The sequence below is a fragment of the Pararge aegeria genome, chromosome 25 (genome assembly GCF_905163445.1).
Source record: "Pararge aegeria chromosome 25, ilParAegt1.1, whole genome shotgun sequence".
NCBI lineage: Eukaryota > Metazoa > Arthropoda > Insecta > Lepidoptera > Nymphalidae > Pararge > Pararge aegeria.
This window is the reverse complement of record NC_053204.1, coordinates 3302565-3326047: the sequence shown is the minus strand read 5'-3', so window position 1 is coordinate 3326047 and position 23483 is coordinate 3302565. Positions and strand designations below refer to the sequence as shown.

General features: G+C 36.1%; 2 protein-coding genes across 11 annotated transcripts in view; one reads left to right on the top strand and one right to left on the bottom strand.

Annotated features, from left to right (window-relative positions):
* The window catches only part of LOC120634816 (serine/threonine-protein kinase Genghis Khan), a 68863-nt gene extending 51166 nt beyond the window's left edge, over positions 1-17697 (bottom strand). For 9 of the 10 annotated variants that reach the window (XM_039905629.1, XM_039905632.1, XM_039905631.1 and 6 more), the window contains exons 1-12: positions 17611-17697; positions 16079-16292; positions 10540-10719; positions 8775-8896; positions 7525-7626; positions 6679-6783; positions 5915-6063; positions 4843-4936; positions 3747-3803; positions 2614-2668; positions 1700-1830; positions 623-709 (exon numbers count right to left, since the gene is read on the bottom strand). In XM_039905629.1, coding sequence (XP_039761563.1) covers positions 623-709; positions 1700-1830; positions 2614-2668; positions 3747-3803; positions 4843-4936; positions 5915-6063; positions 6679-6783; positions 7525-7626; positions 8775-8896; positions 10540-10719; positions 16079-16139 — 1143 coding nt within the window. In that variant the 5' untranslated portion in view covers positions 16140-16292; positions 17611-17697. Of the gene's footprint in view, positions 1-622; positions 710-1699; positions 1831-2613; positions 2669-3746; positions 3804-4842; positions 4937-5914; positions 6064-6678; positions 6784-7524; positions 7627-8774; positions 8897-10539; positions 10720-16078; positions 16293-17513; positions 17581-17610 lie in introns of those variants that run through there. The other variant, XM_039905630.1, reaches the window with a different exon arrangement.
* Positions 17698-18770: 1073 nt separating this feature from the next.
* Positions 18771-23249, top strand: LOC120634906 (protein lines). The gene is made up of 2 exons (XM_039905785.1): positions 18771-18936; positions 19165-23249. Exon 2 carries the CDS (start codon positions 19256-19258, stop codon positions 21704-21706), a length of 2451 nt encoding a protein of 816 aa, XP_039761719.1. The 5' UTR covers positions 18771-18936; positions 19165-19255; the 3' UTR covers positions 21707-23249.
* The last annotated feature ends 234 nt before the right edge of the window (positions 23250-23483 follow it).

Here is a 23483-nt window from a genome sequence, read left to right as displayed (position 1 = left end):
CAACTGCCTAGGGTCGACCAACGCTGCGTTTACCAATGCGGGACTGCCAATCCAACACTGTTACTTTTACAGACATACAGATTTATATTTAGATAGAGATTAATATCATTAATTTAATCAGAGACTTAGTTTATATAAGTATAACATTTTATTTGATTTAATGAAATAAAACTGCACCAAATTTTATTAAGACTTCTGTAACCGAATAATTTCTACTATACTACTGATGATACTTTTCTTTCTTATTTTTTTCCAATATCGGTTCGTCTTTTTGGATTTTGGAAAAACCGAACCGCATCAAACGAGCATGGGTAAAAAAATGCTATTATTGAACTCTTCCTGAAATTTATCCGGGTACTTTTCCTGAAGAAAAACTGTCCATCTCCAAGATGCAATGGCTTAATTTCATCAAGATCGATGCAGTAGTTGTGCGAACAAAGGTAACAAAAGAACCAAAATATGTCCGTCTGATATTTTTGCATTTATAATATATTGTTTATTATTTTATATTATTTATTCATAAGTAAAACTCAGATAAAAATAACGTTCAGTAATAAAAAATGTCCAGATTTCCAGGGAGTAACCTTGAATTTGATTTAAAGAAAAAATTATGAGAATTTACCTTGAAATCCTGTAGCCCATTTCTCCCTAACCTAGTTTCCGAAGCGCATATTAGCCTCCGGATAAGATCTTTGGCTTCTTCTGACACCTGCAAACGTTAACACATATTTTATTACTCTATTTGTCATCTTTAATACGACCTCATTGGTGCAGCAGTGAGCGCAGTGGTATTATGTGTGGAGGGAGGTCCCGGGTTCCCTTCAGGGTCTATTTAGAAGTTATAATTGCTGAATTTTCTCTGGTCTTGGTCCGGTGGGAGGCTTCGGTCGAGGCTAGTTACCATCCTACCGGCAAAGATGTGCTGGCCAAGCGATTTAGCGTTCCGGACACCAGTACGATGCGTAGAAATCGATAAGGGGTAAGGGTTTAGCAACTTCCGTACTCCTTTGCAGATTAGCCCGTACACCGTAACCTGCTACTTCTTAGACTGCATCATAACACTACAAGTTAGCCCGTATCTGAGCAAACTAATATTGTAGACTAGCGTACCCAGCGTATAGTAGATTTTGCTTTATTTTATTTAAACAATAAACTTACATCATGAAATTTTTAATTTAAGTCTCATTATATATTAAATCATTTATTTCTCTCCGTATTCATTCTCTTCTCTTCTCGAGCGGGTGAAGATCATTATCTACACCCATGTACACCCAACAATAGAATATCATCATAGTAAATAAAAGCTGTATTTGACAGTTCAAAAACAAGAGTGCTCCGATCGTCACCAAACTTTACAGGATTACTTCCCAGGACAATCCGTAGATTCCCTGAAAGTTTCATTGAAATCGGTCCAGCCGCTTCGGAGCCTATACGGAACATACCCACACACTTTCTCTTTTATATATATAGATAGATATAAGCCAGATCCCAGATCGCTAAATCGCTCTGCGGAATATCTTTGGTGGACACAAAGATGGTAACTAGCCACTTTTTACGAGCCTCCCACCAAAAAAATCATTGCATAAAAAAACAATATGGCGTCGCCATTTTGAAATGTGGAAATTAGTATTTTTTTTATTATATATTCGATCACGTAAACCCGACTTCAACTTTCGTGGCTGGTATTGTATTGTATTACCTGAGCGGCGTGTTCGTCCGGCGGGGGGCAGTGAAAGGACCGCGCGTGATTCATTATCTTCCCGTATGTTTCCACCAGCGATTCCGCGTAGAAGGGCGTTTCGCCGAACAACATCTCGTACATACACACACCTGGCAAAGGTAATCGTTAAAATGGTTATAAAAATTACAAGTGATTGCTTCGGTGCAAAAGAAATACCCTGTAGTAAATGCGAGCAGCGAGTTGCGGCGACCGTATTAACTTACATCCCGCTCACTAGTACTACTGGAACATATTCGAAAGGTACTTAAATTTCACGCAACCGCATTTTAAGCTAAACGTTATTTTAAGCTGCACCACGCACGCAAAATTCACCCTAAAACCACACAACAATACACTAAACTAGGGCATCGCTCAAACTGTGCAAGTGACGCTGCTGGCACCATTTTATAAATAACACTGGTCGTTGCTCGCGAGTCGAGAAATTAACACCCAACCGTTTTAAATAGACTTACAGTGCAATATACTAGGTTACATAAAATTCATAAATTGTTTAAAGGAAATTGCATACAATTCTACAATAAACTACCCATTGACATCTTGGAGATGTCCAGGACGCGTTTGGAACCCTCGTAGCTTTTGTTTTAAGTTTACGAATGTGGTTATCGCCATCATCTCACTACCGTGTAATTCTTATGTACGCATCAAAAGTGCCACCTAAGGGCCTACTTGAATAAAGATATTTTTGACTTTGACTTTAAAGACCGGCATAGTGATAACGTATTTCGATACAATAAATTAACAAAAGTGACGTTCGATAGCAGTGATTGCAAGATTTACGCCAGTCGCGAGATATGTAACCACCCTGCGGTTGTCAACTTGCTGGAAGAGTTAATGAATGTGGCAGCTGGTAAACTTCAAAAAAGTTCACATACCAAGTGACCACCAGTCGCATTCCGGTCCGTATCGCCCCTGACCGTCTTCCATCGCCTGAAAACATTGTGACATGTTAATTACAGGGTTAAATAAAAATACCAAAAAGCTCTCAGGCCACCATTAAAACTAACAACCTTTGTTCTACGACTTTTCAAAATTCCGTAATAATTTATTTAAAACAAAAAAAAACAAGTTATTTCTGTAAGGTGACATTACACTGTGCGAACAAAACCGCTGCGAGCGTGCAGGTCGTTGTTTGCGGCCTGTTGTCGATGTTACATTACAGAGTAGTGCAACAAGTTAAGTATCTATTGTTTGCCGTTGATCACCTGGCTGATATCTACGCTACGCCATAAACATTTTGCTTTATATAATTCGTAATAATACTTATCTAAATATGTAATGTTTTCCAAATAGAAAAATAACAATATATTTTGTGAAATACCTTATCGGAAACTAAGATCGTAAAATATTATTATTGGTTCGTTTTGTTGTCATCATTGTAAACAGTACCTGAGCCGTATAAAAGTAGAAGCATTACCTTCTCAAGCATTCATTCTGTATCAAGTAATTGTAGGGGGAAACTCTGCTCGATTATATGTCAAATGTATTAAGTGAAAACTAGTATTATTCCAAATCTTATCCCCACGTTTTCCAACACTATGTAAAATATTGAATATTCAATATTTCATAAATCGACTAACATCGAATCGTAGAATTTTTTTTATCAGTTTTAAACATATACAGGCCGAGAGCATTCTGCGATTTTTTTATTTTACCCTGTATAATTATAATGTGTATATTTTAATAAAAGATTTGAAAAATAAAAAACGTGTATACTTATGTACACGCGTTCGAAGTTATACTTATTTGTAACATAACAAGATATCGCACTATAGCTAGTATAGTAAACTAGTATAGTGTGCCAAACGAAGCGCCAAAAGAAGTTTAACTTCAAAAAAGGTCTAGCCGTACTTACATGGCGGAAATGCCTCCGAAAGCTATAGTACTAGTAAATATATCTTACTATAATATATAAGTTAATTAATAACTTATTTGACAAAAAAGTGTCCATGACTTTTTTTTTATTTTAATTTAAAAGTTCTACTACTAGATGCTCAAAAAATCTTACCCTTAAAATTTCAGGCGAAATATAATCTGGTGTACCTACAGCTACGTTACTTTGTACCTGAAACAAGAGCAGAATAAAAACGTATAAATTGTGATGAGTAAATTTTTAATATTATTAGGAATCATTTTACGGCCGAGTGGCGCAGTGGGCAGCGACCCTGCTTTCTAAGCCCTAGGCCGTGGATTCAATTACCATGCCTGGAAAATTTTGAGCACCCATTTGGTGCTCTTTTAACGTCTTATCGTCAATTAGTAGGTTATATTTTGTTTCTTCGATGAACACTAATATTCTGGACTGCGATTGACCTGAGATTGAAAGTGTGTTTTAAAGTCTTGTACTGAAGAGTTGATTAAATTCTTTAAAGAGGCATCAGCATGAAAATGTGACATCTTCTCCCACAAATTTATCTACTCTCTGAAAATTGCCGCACGAGTGAAAATAATATCCAAATAATATAGTTTTTTTTTTTTTTTTTTTTTTTTCAATAAGTATACTACGACAATACACACATCGCCCCAAAGTAAGCGTAGCTTGTGTTATGGGTACTAAGATGACTGATGAATATTTTTATGAATAGGATACATAAATACTTATAATATACATATAAACACCCAGACACAGAAAAACATTCATGTTCATCACACAAACATTTTCCAGTCGTGGGAATCGAACCCACGGCCTTGGACTCAGAAAGCAGGGTCGGAGAAATCGGATTTAAACTACTACTATTCCTGATTGAACACATAAATTTTATCCTTTTTTTTAATCCACTACAAGTTAGTCCTTGACTAAAATCTTAATCCTGCTTATCCTGCTGGTAAGTGATAGTGCAGTCTAATATGGTAACGGGCCTACCTGTTAGGAGTACGACAGCTATATTAAACTCACACCCCTAATCGGTGTCTACGCGACATCGTACCGAAACGCTAGTTCGCTTAGCGTTCTTTGTCGGTACGGCGGTTCCACGGCAGAAGCCTCCCACCAGACAAAATATCCCGTTGCCATGGTATATAATCGATGAATATATTTTTTGTCTTGCCTATGCTAGAATAACAACATAATAATTCTATGCTTGTATTTAATAAAATTATCTTACTTTTCCATCGTCGCCCAATCGTAAGCAGGATCCGAAGTCGGCTAGTCGGATATGGCCACTTGCATCTAGGAGCACGTTGTCTGGCTTTATGTCTCTGGAAATCAAAATATACGTATCAGAGAATTGTTTTTGAATATCGAAGTAAAATGGACTTTATTGTGACCGTTTTAAAGGTATCTTTGTATACAGGTAATTTTTATTTCACTTTGATTTCGCTATCTATAGAAATGTTTAACAATTGAAGCTTTAAATCGGATGTGAATAAGTTCTATTGTACTCTAGCATGTTCTACTACAGATTATGAAAAAAAAATATTGATAATATAAAAGTATTGACAATATTAACAGTCAACGTTAGTTTATTTATACTCTTTATTTGCACACAAATAAAAATACAGGAGAAGAATAAAAGAACACAGACAGAAGCAGAATACAAAAGGCGGCCTTATCGCTTCGTAGCGATCAGGCCGCCTGTTATTATGCAGTCTACGCTGGTATCGAGCTAACCCGTTAAGATAATACTAAAACGATATCCCTAACGTGCCGTGTGGTGCGGCGTCATCTCAACAGTTTGAGCGAAGCTATAATTCAATTTCTTCTAGTCGTTATGTTTGTTGTTTTTTATAAGGTAAAATTAAAATGATGAAAATTAGTTACGTAAGAACCTTTCGAATATGTTCCAGTAGTACTAGTGAGCAGGATGTAAATTAATAAGGTCACCGCAACTCGCTGCTCGCAATTGCTATAGGGTATTTCTTTTGCACCGAAATAAAGTTGTCACAATCACCCTCCAATTCTGTCGGGTGTCGTACGAGGCCACTAAGGTAATATGGAGGAGAACGGGCACTAGCGTCCTCTATACTACTACTACCATCTATTGACGGCCGAATGGCGAAGTGGGCAGCTATCCTGCTTTACGAGTCTAAGGCCGTGGGTTCATTCCGCTTACCGTGGGGGTAGATGGCGATGTGTGTATTGTCGTAGTATATTATAATTATTGACAGGTCGGTCGGGATGATGATGAGGACGTTGTTGGTATCGACGATGATGATGACGATCACGATATTACTCACCGATGCACGTATCGCAACTCGTGCACGCTGTGCACCGCCAACACCATCTCTGCGATGTAGAACCGCGCCATGTCCTCCGGCAAACGATCCTCGAATTTGGACAGCAACGTAAGAAGATCCCCGCCGCAGTAGTAGTCCATCACCAAGTACTGCAAGCAATATCAAGGGGGGGTAAGGTAAGGGGGGTGAGTAAGGAACCTTATTAAGGGCCATCTATAAATCACTATGATATAATAATAAATTTAAAAAAAAAATCAAAATCAATAATCATTTATTTCAAGTAGGCCTAGTTTATAAGCACTTTTGAAACGCCAAGTCAGTCTGTTTGTAGTGACTCTACCACCGGTTCGGAAGGCAGATTCTACTGAGAAGAGACTGAGTAAAGTTAACAACTCCTGAGGATGCTCCGGAAACGTGCGTAGAGGGTACGTTTCAGAAGATGGAAGTGTGGAATATAAGCAGTGGCGTGCATAGAGGGTATGCACAAGGTATGCAGATGATATAAAATGAAGCAAAACTCCAGTACGAGTTATAAATACTTAAGGGTAGGCTTTTTATAACTCATACAATGCCTACCCTTAACGTTTTATATAACTCGTACTGGAGATTTTCTTCATTTTATATCATCTGCATACCCTGTGCATACCCTATATGCATATTACTGAGTATAAGGATTGAAGAAATTATAAATTACACCATACAGATTCTCCTGCTTTTGGCGGAGTATAGCAAATTAAGCTTAATTTCATAATTTTAAAGCTTACCAGGTTGTGCTCATCTTGGAAGGCGTAATGTAGGTTGGTGATCCACCTCCTGTCCCCGAAAACGAGAACGTCGCGCTCCTCTTGAAAGCACGCAGTGTCGGCCCGCTGTAAACAAACATCACACTCTCACACTCGTTTATTCGTATTCAAGCCATAGAATCAAAAACATATAGAAACCGTGTACGCGGCTGATATTCGCACTATTTTCGTACTTAAGAAGAGGGCCGTTCGTTCGAACTACTAAATGGGTCCGAGAGAGTCATTGAGAGATGAATCTAAAGATTTTAGTACATATTTGAAAATGTAATGTGTGTTCATACAAAACATTTCTAAATTTAAGAATAAATGTGACTGCAATAATTTAAACATTAGGAGTAAGAATAAACTTACAGTGCAATATACTAGGTTACATAAAATTCACAATTCGTTTAAAGGAAATTGCATACAATTCTACAATAAACTACCCACTGACATCTTGGAGATGTTTCTTAAAAAGTTCAAAGTTTGTATTAAACGTAAGCTTATAGAAAAGTCCTATTATAGTATAAAGGACTAAGTAATCGACAAAAAACCTTGCGAGTGAATTAACTCTAACCAAGTTGCTCTTCTAATGATTTTAAATGACATTGTGAGATGGTGATAAAAAAAACACCCGGCTAAGTTGGTTGTGGGCTTCTTCTTAGACCAGGATGCATTTGGAACCCTTGTAGCTTTAGTTTTAAGTGTACGCTGATATAAACAATCGACTTATATCCTTAGTAGCTTTTCGTTTATATGACTTATATTTTGTTAGCTCATTCGGATGCTAGGAAAGAAAATCACGCTTTGGAAAAAAAAAACAATCACCTTCAGCATTTCCCACTTGTTGAGTATCTTCATGGCATAAACTCTGTCCCCCGCGGTGGCCGACACTGTACCCCCCGTGCTGTTCACCCCACAATCAGTGCCCTGGAACAATTTACCCCCATTAGTGAATCTTTTGCAGTATTTGAGCATTTTGTGACAGAGCTCGTTCGAGGAATGTTTAAATACTCTTTTATTATACACAACACAGAAAATTCACATAGTACAAATATAACAGAGCGTAAAGGTAGAAGGTACAATTATATACATATATACACATAAGGCCGCCAAATCTCTTCCAGGCAACAAAAGGCGTAGAAGAAAATACAATGGAAGCTTGGTAGGTGGTAACAACATATATACATATTTATGATATTATGATATAAAGACATAAACTTAAAAAATAAAGTAATATCATACGTACATATTGAATAACTCATACATAATATATACAAAAATATAAAATTTATTCAATACATATAAACATTACAGATACACTAACACAAATATGAAATGGAACAAGAAAAGGGCATCAAATTTGAATAAAAAAAAGAATATTTCCTCCATATATGCTAAAACTACTGCAGGTTTGTGATTTGGAGCCCTTTGACTCAGATTAAAACTAACCTAACATATTCTTATATTCTTAAAAAATAGTTTTTCTCTTAATCTGGGATACCATTAAAATGTTTGCGAATCTAGCTTTATTGTTTTATTTTTTAAAAATACATAAATAAATATGCTAAGATAATACACACATCGCCATCTAGCCCCGAAGTAAGCATAGCTTGTGTTATGGGTACTAAGTAAGTAATTGATACATATTTTTATGAATAATATACATAAATACTTATAATATACAGATAAACATGCATAAACTGAAAAACATTCTTGTTCGTCACACAAACATTTTCCAGTTGTGGGAATCGAACCCACGGCCTTGGACTCAGAAAGCAGGGTCACTGCCCACTGCGCCAATCGGCAGTATTAAAACATTTATCGAGATACAAAAATATTTCAAAGTGGCCCAAAATCAATACATTCTCCTTTAACAGTATTGATAATTTAAAATTCACAAAATTCAAAATTTATTTATTTGTAATAAATATGCCTACTTTATAAGCACTTTTGAAACTTATAAAGTAGGCCTTCTTATTTCAAAAAAATGAATTTTGAATTTTAAATTAACAATAATGTAAAAGGAGTTATGTTTGTAGTGACCCTACCAAAAGAAACGTAAACCTTAAAATTACCTGCATGAATGATGCACGCACAACGCACACCTCCCCAAACGCACCGCGCCCAATCACCTTCACCAGCTCGAAGTCATCTCGTGACAGTCGCAGGCGTTTCAGAGCTGTCGCTACTGGTTTAACTGTAACATATATGTATATATATATTAACTAGCGGACCCTCGCGACTTTGTCCGCGTATGAATCGATCGAGAAGCTAGAAAAGATCTGCTGCTAACATCATAAACATCGTGGCTAGTTATGTACCTACTATTATTTTACGTGGTATACTGAGTTAGTAGGTTTGTCATTATTTTAGTTCAAACAGACATACATACATCCTCACAAACTTTCGCATTTATAATATTAGTAGGATGGACAATGGTACGCATGATTCGTTCGTTGTCCCACATGCCTTGCTACTTGCTGTTATTTGTGAAGAGTTAGGTTCTTTATCTCCGACAATTTTTATCAGATCTTCATTAAAATTAGACAATACATGTTTGATAATATACACTTTCAAATAAAAATAGAATTACGAAAATCGGTTCAAATTTAACGGAGTTATGAAGTAAAATTGATAACTAACTTCATCCCATTTCCCGGAGGAAACTTATTGTTTATCGGGATAGAAAGTATCCTATATGTTGATCCGGAATATCAGCTACCACTATACCAAATTTTATTTAAATCTGTTCAGTAGTTTTCACGTGATGCCCGGACAGACAGACAGGCAGACGGACAAAAATTAAATGAAAAATCTGTATCGATTATAAAGCATCCCCCGGTCAAAATTTTCAAAATATATTAAACTAGCTGTTGCCCGCGACTTCGCCCGCTTTTGTTTTTGTTTTTCGAAAGACATGTGCCTCATAAATGTGGCAGCACTTTATGTATTTAGGATAACTAAGCCTGGTGTAAAATCGTTAAACACTTTCGTCCCCTCTCCCAAGAGAAATGGGCTTAATTTCGGAAGAAAAAGGATGCTTTTTACTTCTAATACCTTCAGGAATATGTGTACAAAGTTTCGTGATGATCGGTTTGGTAGTTTTTGGGTGAAAGCGTAACAAACAAACTTACATTCACATTTATAATATTAGTAGGGATGTACAGAAATCTTCTAGTTACAGTTTTATTATAAGTATAGATAGTAGAGGTTTTTCTGACAGCTCGTCCGGGGAAGTACTGTTGCCATGTTTATTTTTGCCGCTAAGCAGCATTGTTGCAATGCTGTGTTCCGGTCTGTAGTGCGAGGTTGCCAGTGTTATTACAGGCTTAGATTTAAAAAAAAAGTATATACAACGTGTAACAGAATTATGAAATAATATTGAAGGATGCATAAGTATATTACATAAGGAATCACCCTGTAAAAATATTAAATCAAAAGAACAATATTTATTTTTCCATACAAAACAAATTTATGACAACCCTATTGTAGATAAAAGACCGACACGCGTATAGTACCCACTCTACGCGACGCGTACCCAATAAAATGACAGGAGTCACATGATTTTCATTTTGCATGTGATGTTAGGGCTGTATCTGATTTCTTACAGTAAAATCTATGGCAGTGGTTTACTCATAAACTATTAGGTTTTCGGTTCCACAGATAAGTCACAGAGACAGTAAATAATGTACCATAATGTAAAGCCTGTGAAGTATTATTTCGGTTTTCATTAACACGTTGTATGTTAAGCAATTTTTTTTACTAGCTGTGCTGCAAGCGATGCTATGCGCGTTAAATTCGTCTGTACACGTTTTTTTTTAATAATAAATACGTCCATACCGTATAGTATAAAGTCCGCTATCGCCTTCTCCCTTCGAAGACTGCTGTTGCAGCATTCGTCGTAAAGCACCAGTAGCATGTCTATCAGGGTCTCGACGCTGAGGCCCTGAGTCCTTGGGCCCTGCAGGCGCCGCGAGACAAACATCGTCTCTATTTGCTTCAGCCGCTTTATACCTAGAACTGAAACGATGCAAAGTTAAACACAAACATATGGAAAACTAGCCAGCGACTTATTTACTTAAAAATAAAGTGACTAAAGGCCTGTTCGAGAAACACTTCTAAGCTGGAGTGGTTTTTTCGATGCTTCTATATTAGTCGTGTACACGGTTTCTGTGTAATTCTTGTTCTGTGTATAAGATTTATATTTATATTTTCATTTATTTCAAGTATAAGTTAGTCTGTATAACAGAACAAGGATTATACAGAAACCGTGTACACAACTAATATTGCTACTATAACTATACTATAACTAATAATAATACACCCCACCAATCGGTTTCCCTTGGTTTTCCTAATCCTAAGGTTGCCTGGAAGAGATCGCTACTAAGCGATAAGGCCGCCCTTTGTATCCTACTTTTTAAGTTTATTTTTGTTGTGTCCATTGTTTTTTTTACTATTTGTGGTGTACAAATAAAGTGTATAAATAAATAATATTGAAGCATTGAAAAAACCACTCCAGTTTAGTAGTGTTCCTCAAACAGGCGGTTTAGGCACTTTATTTCATTTAGCAGTTGACAGTAATTATTTAACGGCCGAATGGCGCAGTGGGCAGTGACCCTGCTTTCTGAGTCCAAGGCCGTGGGTTTGATTTCAACAACCGGAAAATTTTGACGACCTCCCTAGCGCAACGGTGAGCGCTGTGAATTTAAGTAGGAGGTCCCGGGCTCGATTCCCGGCAGGTGCAATATGGGAATTTATAATTTCTGAATTTTCTCTGGTCTGGTCTGGTGGGAGGCTTTGACCGTAGAAACCGATTAGTGTTTTGACTACCATACTCCCTAACAGGTTAGCCCGCAACCATCTTAGGCTGCATCATCACTTACCACCAGATGAGATTGACCCACATCAGGTGAGATTGCAGTCAAGGGCTAGGGACTTGTAGTGGAAAAATAAATTAAAAAAAAAAAAAAAAAAACTGGAAAATGTGTGTGCGATGAACATGAATGTTTTTAGTGTCTGGGTGTTTATCTGCAATTTATAAGTATGTAATTATGTATATTATTCATAAAAATGTTCAACAGACATCTTAGTATTGGATAGAAGTAGGCGTTACTTTGCGGAAATCCATGTTATAGTACTGTATGTATTTAGTATTATAGTAAGTACGCGGCATACGTGGTAAAATGCATGCAAGTCGTATATAATATACGACTTCCTAAGCGAAAGAAAATTCTGCGTGAGGATTGCCAATGAATTGTCGTTCGAGGGGCAGAATTCGAATCGCAGCACCACTAACTTTTCTAACCTGCATGAGGAAACCTGCATGCGTGAAAGTTCTCTATAATGTTCTCAAAGGCATGGAAAGTCCACCAATCCGACAAGCCAGTGTGGTGGATGATTGATGTATGATGATGAGGATGTATTTGGCTGTAAAAGCTTTCACATAAAAGATAGATATACTATATATACTACGACAATACACACACATCGCCATCTAGCCCCAAAGTAAGCGTAGCTTGTGTTATGGGTACTGATATAGCTGGTGAATATTTTTTTATGAATATAATACACATAAATACTTATAATATACAGATAAACACCCAGACACTGAAAAACATTCATGTTCATCACACCAACATTTTCCAGTTGTGGGAATCGAACCCACGGCCTTGGACTCAGAAAGCAGGGTCGCTGCCCACTGCGCCACTCGGCCGTCTAAATATATGCTGTCGCGGTCACTTACTTTAAGAACTGTTTAAGAGTAGCAATCCCACCATGCATTATTTTTGTCTCAATATGACGGTTTATGCAGCGCACGGTAAGATGAGCTCTCAGATGCCAGATTTTTTTCCGACTTACTTGAAACTTATTGTTATATTTTGGCCAAGTTTACACAATATCTTTATGAATTATAGCGTATGTGTTAGTCGGATGAATAACCTATAATACTGTACAGTTTCATCAAAATCTGTTCAATAGTTTTTGCGTAAAAGAGTAACAAACATCCATCTTCCATACAAAGTTTCGCATATATAATATTAGTAGGACTCTACGTTAGATTGAAAAAAAAAAACTTTCTATAACAATTTCCTCTACACTACACAATTATAAAGCCATATAAATACATAAAACAGTATATAAGCAGAGTGTACAGGAAACATGGACCAAAAAACAATGCGACCAAAACAAAAAGGATATCCCATGGCCTTACGTGAACAATAAAGTGCTACATTGTGTATGCCCACCATTGCATGAATCAGGGGCTACGAAGTTTTAATTAATCAGTATACACTTAGGTATTTACCTGCTAATTACTTCACAAGCAGTTAGTGTAAAAACCTTGATATAGTTTGAATAGAGGAAGGCATTAGCCGAATTCCATGATATAGAATAAAACCTAATTAGCTAATGAACAATAAGTTAAATTATTCATTGTAAAGCTATCATAAAGTCATTTGATAGCCCAGTGGGTAGGACTTCGACTTCACTTTCGGGGGCCCGAGTTTGAATCCCAGCAAGCACCTCAAACTATTCTATGTGCGTTTTTAGGTATTCAAATGTCATTTGCTTCAACGTTGAAGGAAACATTCCTCAGAGGTTAGTGAAGTCCACCGATCCGCACAGGGCCAGCGTGGTGGACTACGGCCTTAACCCCTTCTCATTGTGGGAGGAGATCCACGCCCTGTAGTGGGCCGGTAATGGGTTGATATGATGATGATGCTGAAAGTCAACCTCTACTGAGCATGCTCCGGTGTCGGACCGAAACGTGCGTAGAGAATACATTGCCGAAGATATTTTTTATTATAATAATAAATATATAAATATACTGCGACAGTACACACATCGCCATCTAGCCCCAAAGTAAGCCGTATGTTCATCACACAAATATTTTCCAGTTGTGGGAATCAAACTCACAGCCTTGCAAGTTGGACTCAGAAAGCAGGGTCGATAGAGTATAGCACCAATGAAGTGTTTCCCAATCGGAGTTTTTTTTCTTCTGCGCTGCGTAAACGGTTTAAGTTACGATAAAATCGTATATGAAAAATTTGGTCCTCTTTAAAGTTTCTTAAAAAAAGTAAGCGTATGTCTATCTTTAAGGTTGAATTATACGCGGACGAAGTCGTCGTAATAATACTATAAAATATTATACGTCGTAATAATATTATAAAATATTATACGTCGTAATAATATTATACTTAGAGAACCGCATACTCATAGACGTAAACTCACCACTTGACCTTCTTTGCTTTGCTTGTGCAAACCACGCGATTATGAACGTATTTAATATGTTGTGTGTATGTCCTTTTAATTTTTGCATTAACCTATGTATCCAAATAAAAATTTGTAAATAAGCTTTTCAACAATATGCTGTAAAGATTTATCGGAACAATTGAAAAATATTTCTTGGTAATAAAATTTAAGAAAAAACAAGACTTTATAAGAAAAGACTTTCCTTTTCAAGGAATAATATTTTATGCTTAACATTGACAAATGAAATTACCTTCGACATAAAGTGTGTCACCTATATTCTCGGTAGAATCTGCCTTCCGAACCGGTGGTAGAGTCACTACACACAGACAGACTTGACGTTTCAAAAGTGCTTATTTTAGGCCTACTTGAAATAAATGAATTTTGAATTTTGAAATTTTTTGAATTATAAAAAGAGACTTCCTAGAAGACTTACTACAAATTTCTGCCCTGCGTGTATCCAACTAAGGTGCAGCTGCATAGCAAAGTAACTTGGCATATATCAATGGGGGTAATTACTTCCCCAGGTAAGCTCTTCCACAAAAATATCTACTACCCAGGGTATGCATAGAGGTTATGCATAGGGTATGCAGATTATATAAATACTTAAGGGTAGGCTTTTTAAAACTCTTACAAAGCCTATCCTTAAGATTTTATAACTCGTGCTGGAGATTTTCTTCATTTTAATCATTTGCATGCCCTCTATGCATGCCACAGGCCACTGCTACTACCCCTGAAGTTCCATTCATTCAAATTAAGTATGACCTATGGATTATCAAGTTTGATGTCGAGAGATTGATAGATATACTAGAATTTGGTCAATTAAGCAGAGAAAATGTTCCTTAAAAATTATTATAAAACCAAAACTCTGCTAATGATACAAACGCATTGCATGTTTTACTCTAATCTTAAAATATTATCTGGTGTATGATAAAAATAATGAGGGACGCATTACAAATAGACAATTTTTGTGTTGAAGTAACTATTATCATTAACTAGGTTAAATACGATCTGTGTTGTCAGGTTAGGTTTTTTAGTTATAACCATCTATGCATGCAGAGCAAATTTTTTAAACAAACCTTGATGAAAATTAGCAAGGGATTGCTAAAATTCTGTATCTGATTCTAGATGCACTTTGGATACAACAATATTCGACCGATTCGAGTTGACGGGCGACTGGCGCAGTGCGCAGCGACCGTGCTTTCTGAGTCCAAGGCCGTGGGTTCGATTCCCACAACTGGAAAACGTTTGTGTGATGAGCAATAAGTGTTTTTCAGTGTCTGGGTGTTTATATGTATTTTCTAAGTATTTATGTATATATAATTCATAAAAATATTCATCAGTCATCTTAGTACCCATAACACAAGCTACGCTTACTTTGGGGCTAGGTGGCGATGTGTGTATTGTCGTAGTATATTTATTTATTTATTTATTTATTTATTTATATTCTAGTTTTCACCATAGGTAATTGCCGATACTGCAACGCCTAAAGACGAAAATCTCAAACAAGTGCGTCCTGCCTGTAATGACACATGGAGCGGAGATGTGGAAACTGACAGTCTACCAGATCTACAAATTGAAAATCTCACAACAAACTATGGAGCGAGCCTCACAACTTGTGAGACTCACAACATTGTGAGTCGCTCTTCAGGACAAAATTCACAAGGAAATCCAAAGAAGAACCAAGGTGGCCGACATAGCTCAAACGATAAGCAAGTAGAAGTGGCACTGGGAGAGGAATCATTTTGACCATTACACTGTAATCAATTACTTAAAAGTCTTGGATATTGTCTAGTTTTGGTTTTTGAAGCAATCAAATCAGTTAAGGAAACTATGAGAGGACATCTGTATGCCAGAGTTCTTCTGAAAGGCATGTAAAGTTTACCTATTTGCTGTGTTGTACTCTAGGTCTACAGCTTAAACCCATCACATTCTGAGATAAGACCTATGCCCACAACTCGACATGGGTCTTCTGCTTTTACTCAAATCCATAGGGACTGTGTAATTTAGCAAGATTGACAAAAATAAAGTAGAATAGTTGCTTAGTTGGGGCATGAAGGAAGAACAAACAAACAAACACAATTTTGCATTGATAATATTAGTTAGGATGTATAAGATACAAAATTCTTACCTGGTACATTATTTGTTGGGGCCAATGCCCAATCAGGTGATGAGTCATCTTCGTCAGACATTGTTGTAACTCACAAACAGCACTAATCAAATCAATGTAACACTATAGGACATGTCTTTTTCCAATTTCACTGCACAAGATTCACAAAAAAATAACTAGAGAATTCATTGTTTAGCTTTATCGGTCCGAATGTTTTGTTCCATTTTCAAACTTTCTGAAATTAAAAAAAGATACATTTATTTGAATACAAAACTTACTGCAGGCAGCAGGCTTGTCTTCAACCTTTAGTAGTACTAAAGGGGAGAAAACAAAAAAACTATAAAACTTAAGTTCTTTTCACTATGCCTCCATTAGTCCCAGTCATTAAAACTAATAATCTGACAACAATTGTTATTAACTCAAAGTTAGAGTACTTGAGATCCACTGGGTCTTTATCAGTCTGACGATGAGGGTGATTCAAAGAATATTCTGCTAATTGGGCAAAAACTCTTCAGGTATAAAGATAATATATAGGTGACTTGATATGATGTTCTTTACTAAATCACAATGTCATTTGTTAAGTAGTACAAAAATTGCCCTGGGGCCATGGTGCCAAGAGGTTAACCGTGAATCATCTGGCATTGGCTTAAGAATAATTAATTTGGCCATCCAATGGGGAAATACTGTCAGTACATTAATGGACATTACACTATTAATGGTTTAGGGTCCATAGACTTATTTGTATGTGTAAAATGAAATAAATAAATAATTCAGGCAGTGGTTTTGTTAAAAAATATATAGTAAATAATAAGAAAGTAAAATAAATACAATTGCTATATTTCTCCCACAGTTTTTTTTTATTCAAAGAAAAGAAAATATTAAATAAACATTCAACAACCCATCCGTGTTTGTGTTAAGACTGTATTAAAATAAATATAATTTCATTATTTATGGGACTTCAGAAGTGTGTGTAGGTGTTGTAAAATTTGGAGTTTTAAAAAAGAACCACTGCAAAGTTACTAAACATTAGCTACCATTTCATTTAAGTTTTACTAATAACTGTTTCACGATAATAAAGAGGTATAAAGTACATTTGGCATGGTAAATAATTTCCTATTGATCAGGTCAACAGGAAACCATAGGAGATAACTTCACTATTGTCTACCTATTCAAAGGGAACGAATGCTTTCTATTCATTTATTACAAGGCTGCGAATGTCAGTTGATACTAGAGTGCTTTCGCAACCTCAAGATTTGAACTTTATTTAGACAGCATAGCATTTTATACACAAAAAAACTAAGCCGATGACATATCGATACATTTCCGCATCAAGACTATAAATAAACCAAAAAATGTACACGCGTGTTATTTCCGTAACACAATTGTGTATTTATCAACAAATATATTGTACTAAATAGAATCGTAAAACTCTGTACAAGAGCATAAATATCTTAACCTAAATTTAATCCAATCGATTGTTATGCAAAAACACCCCGATGAGTCACCATCGTCACTTGCGTAGCACAACTGTATTGTTTAACTGCGATATTCACCTGATAATTTTTAAAGTTTATTTATATATCGTTGCAGCTATTATTTTTCAACATGAAAATAATTTTCGAGTCCTTCGAAAGCAGACATTTTCCTCGGGGAGTTGAAGACACTAAAATTGTTGCCATATGCAAAAAATACTTTCAGCTTAAAAAATAATTACACCAAGACTTGATACGAAAACTTATGAAAACTTAAATGAATTTAATTATGTGACATTACAATTTTTGGCAGGAATTAAATACACTGCTTCATTCATGACGTAGTGTCTACCTAAGAGCGTGTGTAAAAACATAATCATATCAAATTTAAACTTGCTTATCATTATCAATGTTACCAGAATTTTAAGCATGGTAACGGAGAGGATAGAAATATAATCACACTTCACAATTCAAAGAACGAATCATGAGAAGTCTTAAGGCCGCTCTACATTAGCGCACATATCTTGTGCGTAGCCGCGAACCAACTGCAAAACATAAGCAGTGGGAGTGGAAGCTTTTCAAGTAATCTTTGCGAAAGCGTCACGTTTGTGCTTTATTTGCAGTTTTTTATCGCTGTAGCTTTTGTATTCACTAGCGAACATTTTGAAAGTGTTGAACTTGAAGTGTTGTTGAGTTCTAAGCGTAAGTCGTGCGTAGATTCACCCGCGAATTTGGTCCTGTCTTTTATAGGGTTACTCAGCTTCGCATATGTAATTTCATCTTTATACTTTTGAATTTTTGCTTGTAAGCTTCATAAAGTGCCTTCATAATCAATTTTTATTCAACATCTAGTAGTTCTCATTGATTACTTGTTATTTTTGTAATAATTGAAAGAATGTGTTGACACGCTTGAGGGTTTTAGTATACCTGCAAAAACATAACTTTTTGCTTCTTGTTCTTGCTCATTGGAATTGCTAAATTCAGAAGTCGTCAAACTGGCAACGTCCTTGTTCGGATATATAACCGGAAATACCTCAAAATAAAGTCCTTTTTATTATTAAATCTTGAAGAAAAAAGCCTTACATAGAGAATAAGTCATTTTAAAAACTATTTAATACGAATATAATTAATACTTAAAAATTATTTTCTTTTAATGCAATGAAAAGACAAAATTAAGCAAAAATTCCATAATAAAAAGTGTCTCAATTGACAGAGCGTCATTGTACGTAATGGAGTCGATGATCTATTCAACAAAGTTGTGATCGAAGAAATTAACTATTTTTATTAAAATATCACATAAAACTGTGCATAATAGTGTATTGTTGCAGTGGAGTGACCATTTGAAAGTAATTTATGGATACCAAGGCCGATAAAACGTGTATAAACAACCTCATTTTCCCATCAATGGTATGTGTGCCATCATAATATTTTGGAAAGTTCCCTGTATTTGGCTTTTTAACGTGATCTTCTGTGATTATGTTCAATAATACCATTAAAGTAAACGGCTCGTATGCCAGATTTGTATATTCCTCAGAGTTTAACGTCAATAGCGATGAGATATCCTATATCTTTGTCGCCCGCGTAACTGGGTAGCTGTGGGAAAGGTCATGCATTCATTTACGTTTTTGTTTTCAGAACGATAGCTATGCAAAGACCAGTATGGGAATACTGAGAGCGCTATAAAAGGGCCCAAACACATATTCGGAGCGCCCAGAGACGCGGGTTAATGGTTTTAAGAGGGCAGGTTTGTTTTCCAACATCAGATGAAGGAATGGCTTCAGATCAACCCGTTAAGAAGAAACAGAGGATAGATGGGCCCGATATCGACGATGGAAGTGACAGGTCTGCTGAGGATATCCTCACGGATATTTACGACTCGGAGACTCCTCCGGCGGATACGTCAGGGGACTACACATCGAGGAATGGAGAATCACCTGATAGTGGTACCGTAAGTGAAGACGCTGTCGATTGTTCCACCATTCTAAGGCTCCCTAGTGATGCAAACGTTGACATTATCCCCTCCTGTTCTACAAACATCCCACACTGGACGGTTGCTGATGACAAACTCCTCACCGAGCTGCGAATAATCCAAACTGCCTTAGTTGGTCAGTGCTTGTGTGGTTTTAATGAGAATGTTGTCTCACAACTCTTTGATCGACGGCTGCATATAGCATCATGGCCACTGACTTGTTCTCTTACATATCTATCTACTATGCAGCTTATGTTTGATATATATTTAAAACAGAACCACACAGGCACTATTTGCTCCAGATTGATGTACACATGTGATATATTTGTCAGGAACAGGCACGACTGGATAACAGAGGTTGTGGAACTATCTGAGCACAAGAGTAAATTTATGACGTTTGTCGCTTGCAGGGTATTAGCTAGTTTTTTAATTGTTTCAAAAGATACAGTTGATGAAAATTGGTTGCAACAGATCACAGAGAACATATATTTGTTTGATAGGATAAACAGGATAACTATTCAGAAGATTAACTTCAGTTTAGACATAATTAAAAGGATAGTCGAGTGGAAAGATGTTGAACAGCATCCTTTAGAGGAGAATAGTTATGTAAATACAACAGGAAGTGTACAAGTTCAGGAAGACAATCCCTTTAGAAGTAGTAGCAGTAGTAGTTGTAATGCACAAACACCAAGTAGTTCTAGTTCTCGTAGTGATAATTTACATAGTGCCTTTTCTAATTTGCAAACGCATAGTTCACCCTCAACATCATCAGGCGATAAATCTAGCAGTAAACCTGTACAGTTTAAGCTTAACGAGCCAGTCTTGAAGTTTCCTGCTGAGGCAGCTAGTGGTATGGAGGAGTCTGTGTCACCAGAACCGCCTCCGTCAAGGATAGAAAGGGTCAATGAACATGGCTGCATAACTGTAGTATTAACTGACTCTGAATCTTTTGACACATCTCATATAAAGTGCTTAACAATAAAGACTCTAGAGCATCACTGGCCAATATTGGTCAAAAACATGAAGCTTCTGCTACTAAGGTACCTGAATTTATCTAATGCTGAAAATTGTATATTAACTTTTTTCTCCCTATGGGAGAACATAATTAGTGTGAAGGCGAATCTCTCAGTAATAGATACCAAACCATTTTATGCTGATTTGCAGGGTTTTGTAGACCTATTAAGGAACACAATGCTGCCAAGTTTAATTTACACTCATTTGCTTAGTTTGTTTAATGAAGTACTTTGTTATGGATCAACATTGGCCCTGCAAGACATATTGCCTGAAGAAATATGTTGTCTCGCTCACTCTATTGTAAGATATGTAAAAGACTTCAGGCTTTTAAGTGAGGTCAGAGTGCAGAGTAGCAGAAGTGGCTTTAGCTTCTTGGGCCACAACTGCACAGTACTGAGAGATTATACATTAGCGACAGAAGTTGCTCCATTATCGTCTTCCATTCAGTTGGTAGACCAGAGTTATGGGGAAGATGAGAATGATGATTCATCTCAATCGAGGAACGATATAGACAAGACAATGTTGCAACAAATGTCTCTGTTAGTACTGAAGTCTGTAGCTGTTACAGTTAAAGAAATGCGTTGCGATTCCTCAGACAGTTCGATAGATTCGTCCGATTATAATGCTATACAGGATATGCAGATTGTAGAAAGATCTATTCGTGATGTTTTGAAAAAGCTTGACGTTTTTATCCGTAACTGTTTTGAATTTCATCCGGAGACACAATTTACAAAAATGCTTATACACTTATTTAGCGAGCAGGATGATTATTTGATTGAATCTATGGTTTGTACATTGGATATCACTGTGGGTATAGTGTACAGGAATTCTATGTATCCTGATTTGATACCAATGTTGAATCCTATATTGTCGTTTATAGAGTTTCTTAAAGTTGTTTCGCATGATAGTGACGTTTTGTTGGATTATCTTGTCAGTAATGAGACATGCTTCCTGTTGTATTTGCTTCGTTTTTTGAAGTATGTCAGAAGGAATTGGTCGAAGTTTCTCGAGACATGCCAGCAAGCAGACTCTGGTGGTACCAGAGGGTTAGACGATACAATGAGGGTGCTCATAAGGCTACGCTTACAAATTAGTAGATTAGTGTCTAGATCGTTATTCCCATATAACATAAGCCCTGTATTGAGGTTGTTAGAAGTTTGCGAGAGTCTCTACGAAGGCAATGAGTTTAGCTGAATAGCAATATTGCCATTTATAACGGTACAAATTATTTTTCAATAAATTTATATTTATAATTTTCAAAATGATTTTGGCTGATGAAATATTATTACTAAAGTCTAACCATTTCAAAAGATCAAAAGTCTAACCATTTCAAACTTTTCTTATTGACTAGAATATTTTTGTAGTTACAGTTATAAAGCAATTGTAATATTTTATTCTTATTTCAAGTCTTACATATATCAGAAATACCTTATTAAAAAATAGCAAAACTTTAGTAAATTTTTGAGAAAAAGCTGCCTTCTAATTTTTCATAGAATACCTGCAATTAAGATGAGGTTAGCAGGTAAATTGATTTAATATGCAATGAAAATGAGTTTCTTAAACCGATCTAGTAACCCTACAATGCCTCTAAAGTCTAATACTGTGTGTTTATATGTTACTTTATTAATAACGTCTCATGTTCTTTGCGAGATAATTGGGTGTACACACACAAATATGGTAGCTTCTTGCACCAAGCAAAGCCTTGGTAAGATAAAAGGACTATGTGTTTCATATAATTTGATGAGTACTATTACCAAAAAGTATTGCTGAAATCAGGATTTATTTTGTGCATTTCCACTGATGTGATCTAATTGTTTGATTTGAGGAAAGCCAAAGCGAAAGCCACTATTCATTTGGAAGATTTTAGGTGGTGTTTTTCAAAATAACTACAGCTTTATTACCGTTATAGTAAATCAAATGTGTCTTTTGTTACCTGTATTGTCGCAATTACCAGAATTCAGAGTTGACCAGTCTCCATTCACCGAAAGCTATATAATGAACATTCCAAAATTTGTTAGTTATAATTCGTTTAATATTAGGTTTTTTAGTAAGCCTACTTATTTAGACTAATTAATTTATATTAGATATAATGGTGTAATAATTAAATTACTATTAACATATAATTGAAGTCTTCCTGTTTATACTTTACTTTACATAACAAATCTTGCACTACTACTACTACAAAAATATTTGTTAACCAAACAAAACGATAATAGATAATGATCGAAGAGAGAAAATTTAATTTTAAATAGTGAATAGCTTTTTCCCTAGAAGGTTGGAAATACCGAAATAAAATACAGATACACTTGAAATAATATTCGATTTTATTTGTGTCAACACGTGCGTGTTACGTCGTCTCTCGGGTGGCGTGTTTTTAATATACTGCCATAAGCGTCGTGCAAAATGTTGTTAGGAGAATAAAAAATTGTGCCTTACTACCAATTTTGATGGTGCTTAGCCTTTAATCTAAACTATATGATTAAAGTAACTTTATGGTTAAGGTCTGAAATTAACAACTTTTTATCATATCAGCTACTCGTTAATTTTAAATACATATTGGACAGAAAGAATATTCTGGGCACTAGCAGTTCCCCTTGACTTCATCCGCGTGCAAGCTCCCCCCGCCTTCGTGAGATTTTATTTAGCCCCCTCCCTCATCCAATATCACGTGAAATTTTTCAAAATGTGGGTTTCTTACGTTAACGCGTTGGATTGGTATTATAAAAAGACCAATGGACCAAAATAGTATAATTTTTTTTTGTTTTTATCAGAAAAAAAATTACGTGATATTTGCCGAGACCCCCCCTCCACCAACGTAAGATTAGATGAGATTTTACTCGACCCCCTCCCCCCCTTAAACATCTCACGTATTTTATGAAAGCCCCCCACTTCTGACGAGTAAATTTTTGTTATCCCAACTTTCATCCGCCGTTCCGCAAAATATAACTCGACCCATCGCGTCGCATCACCC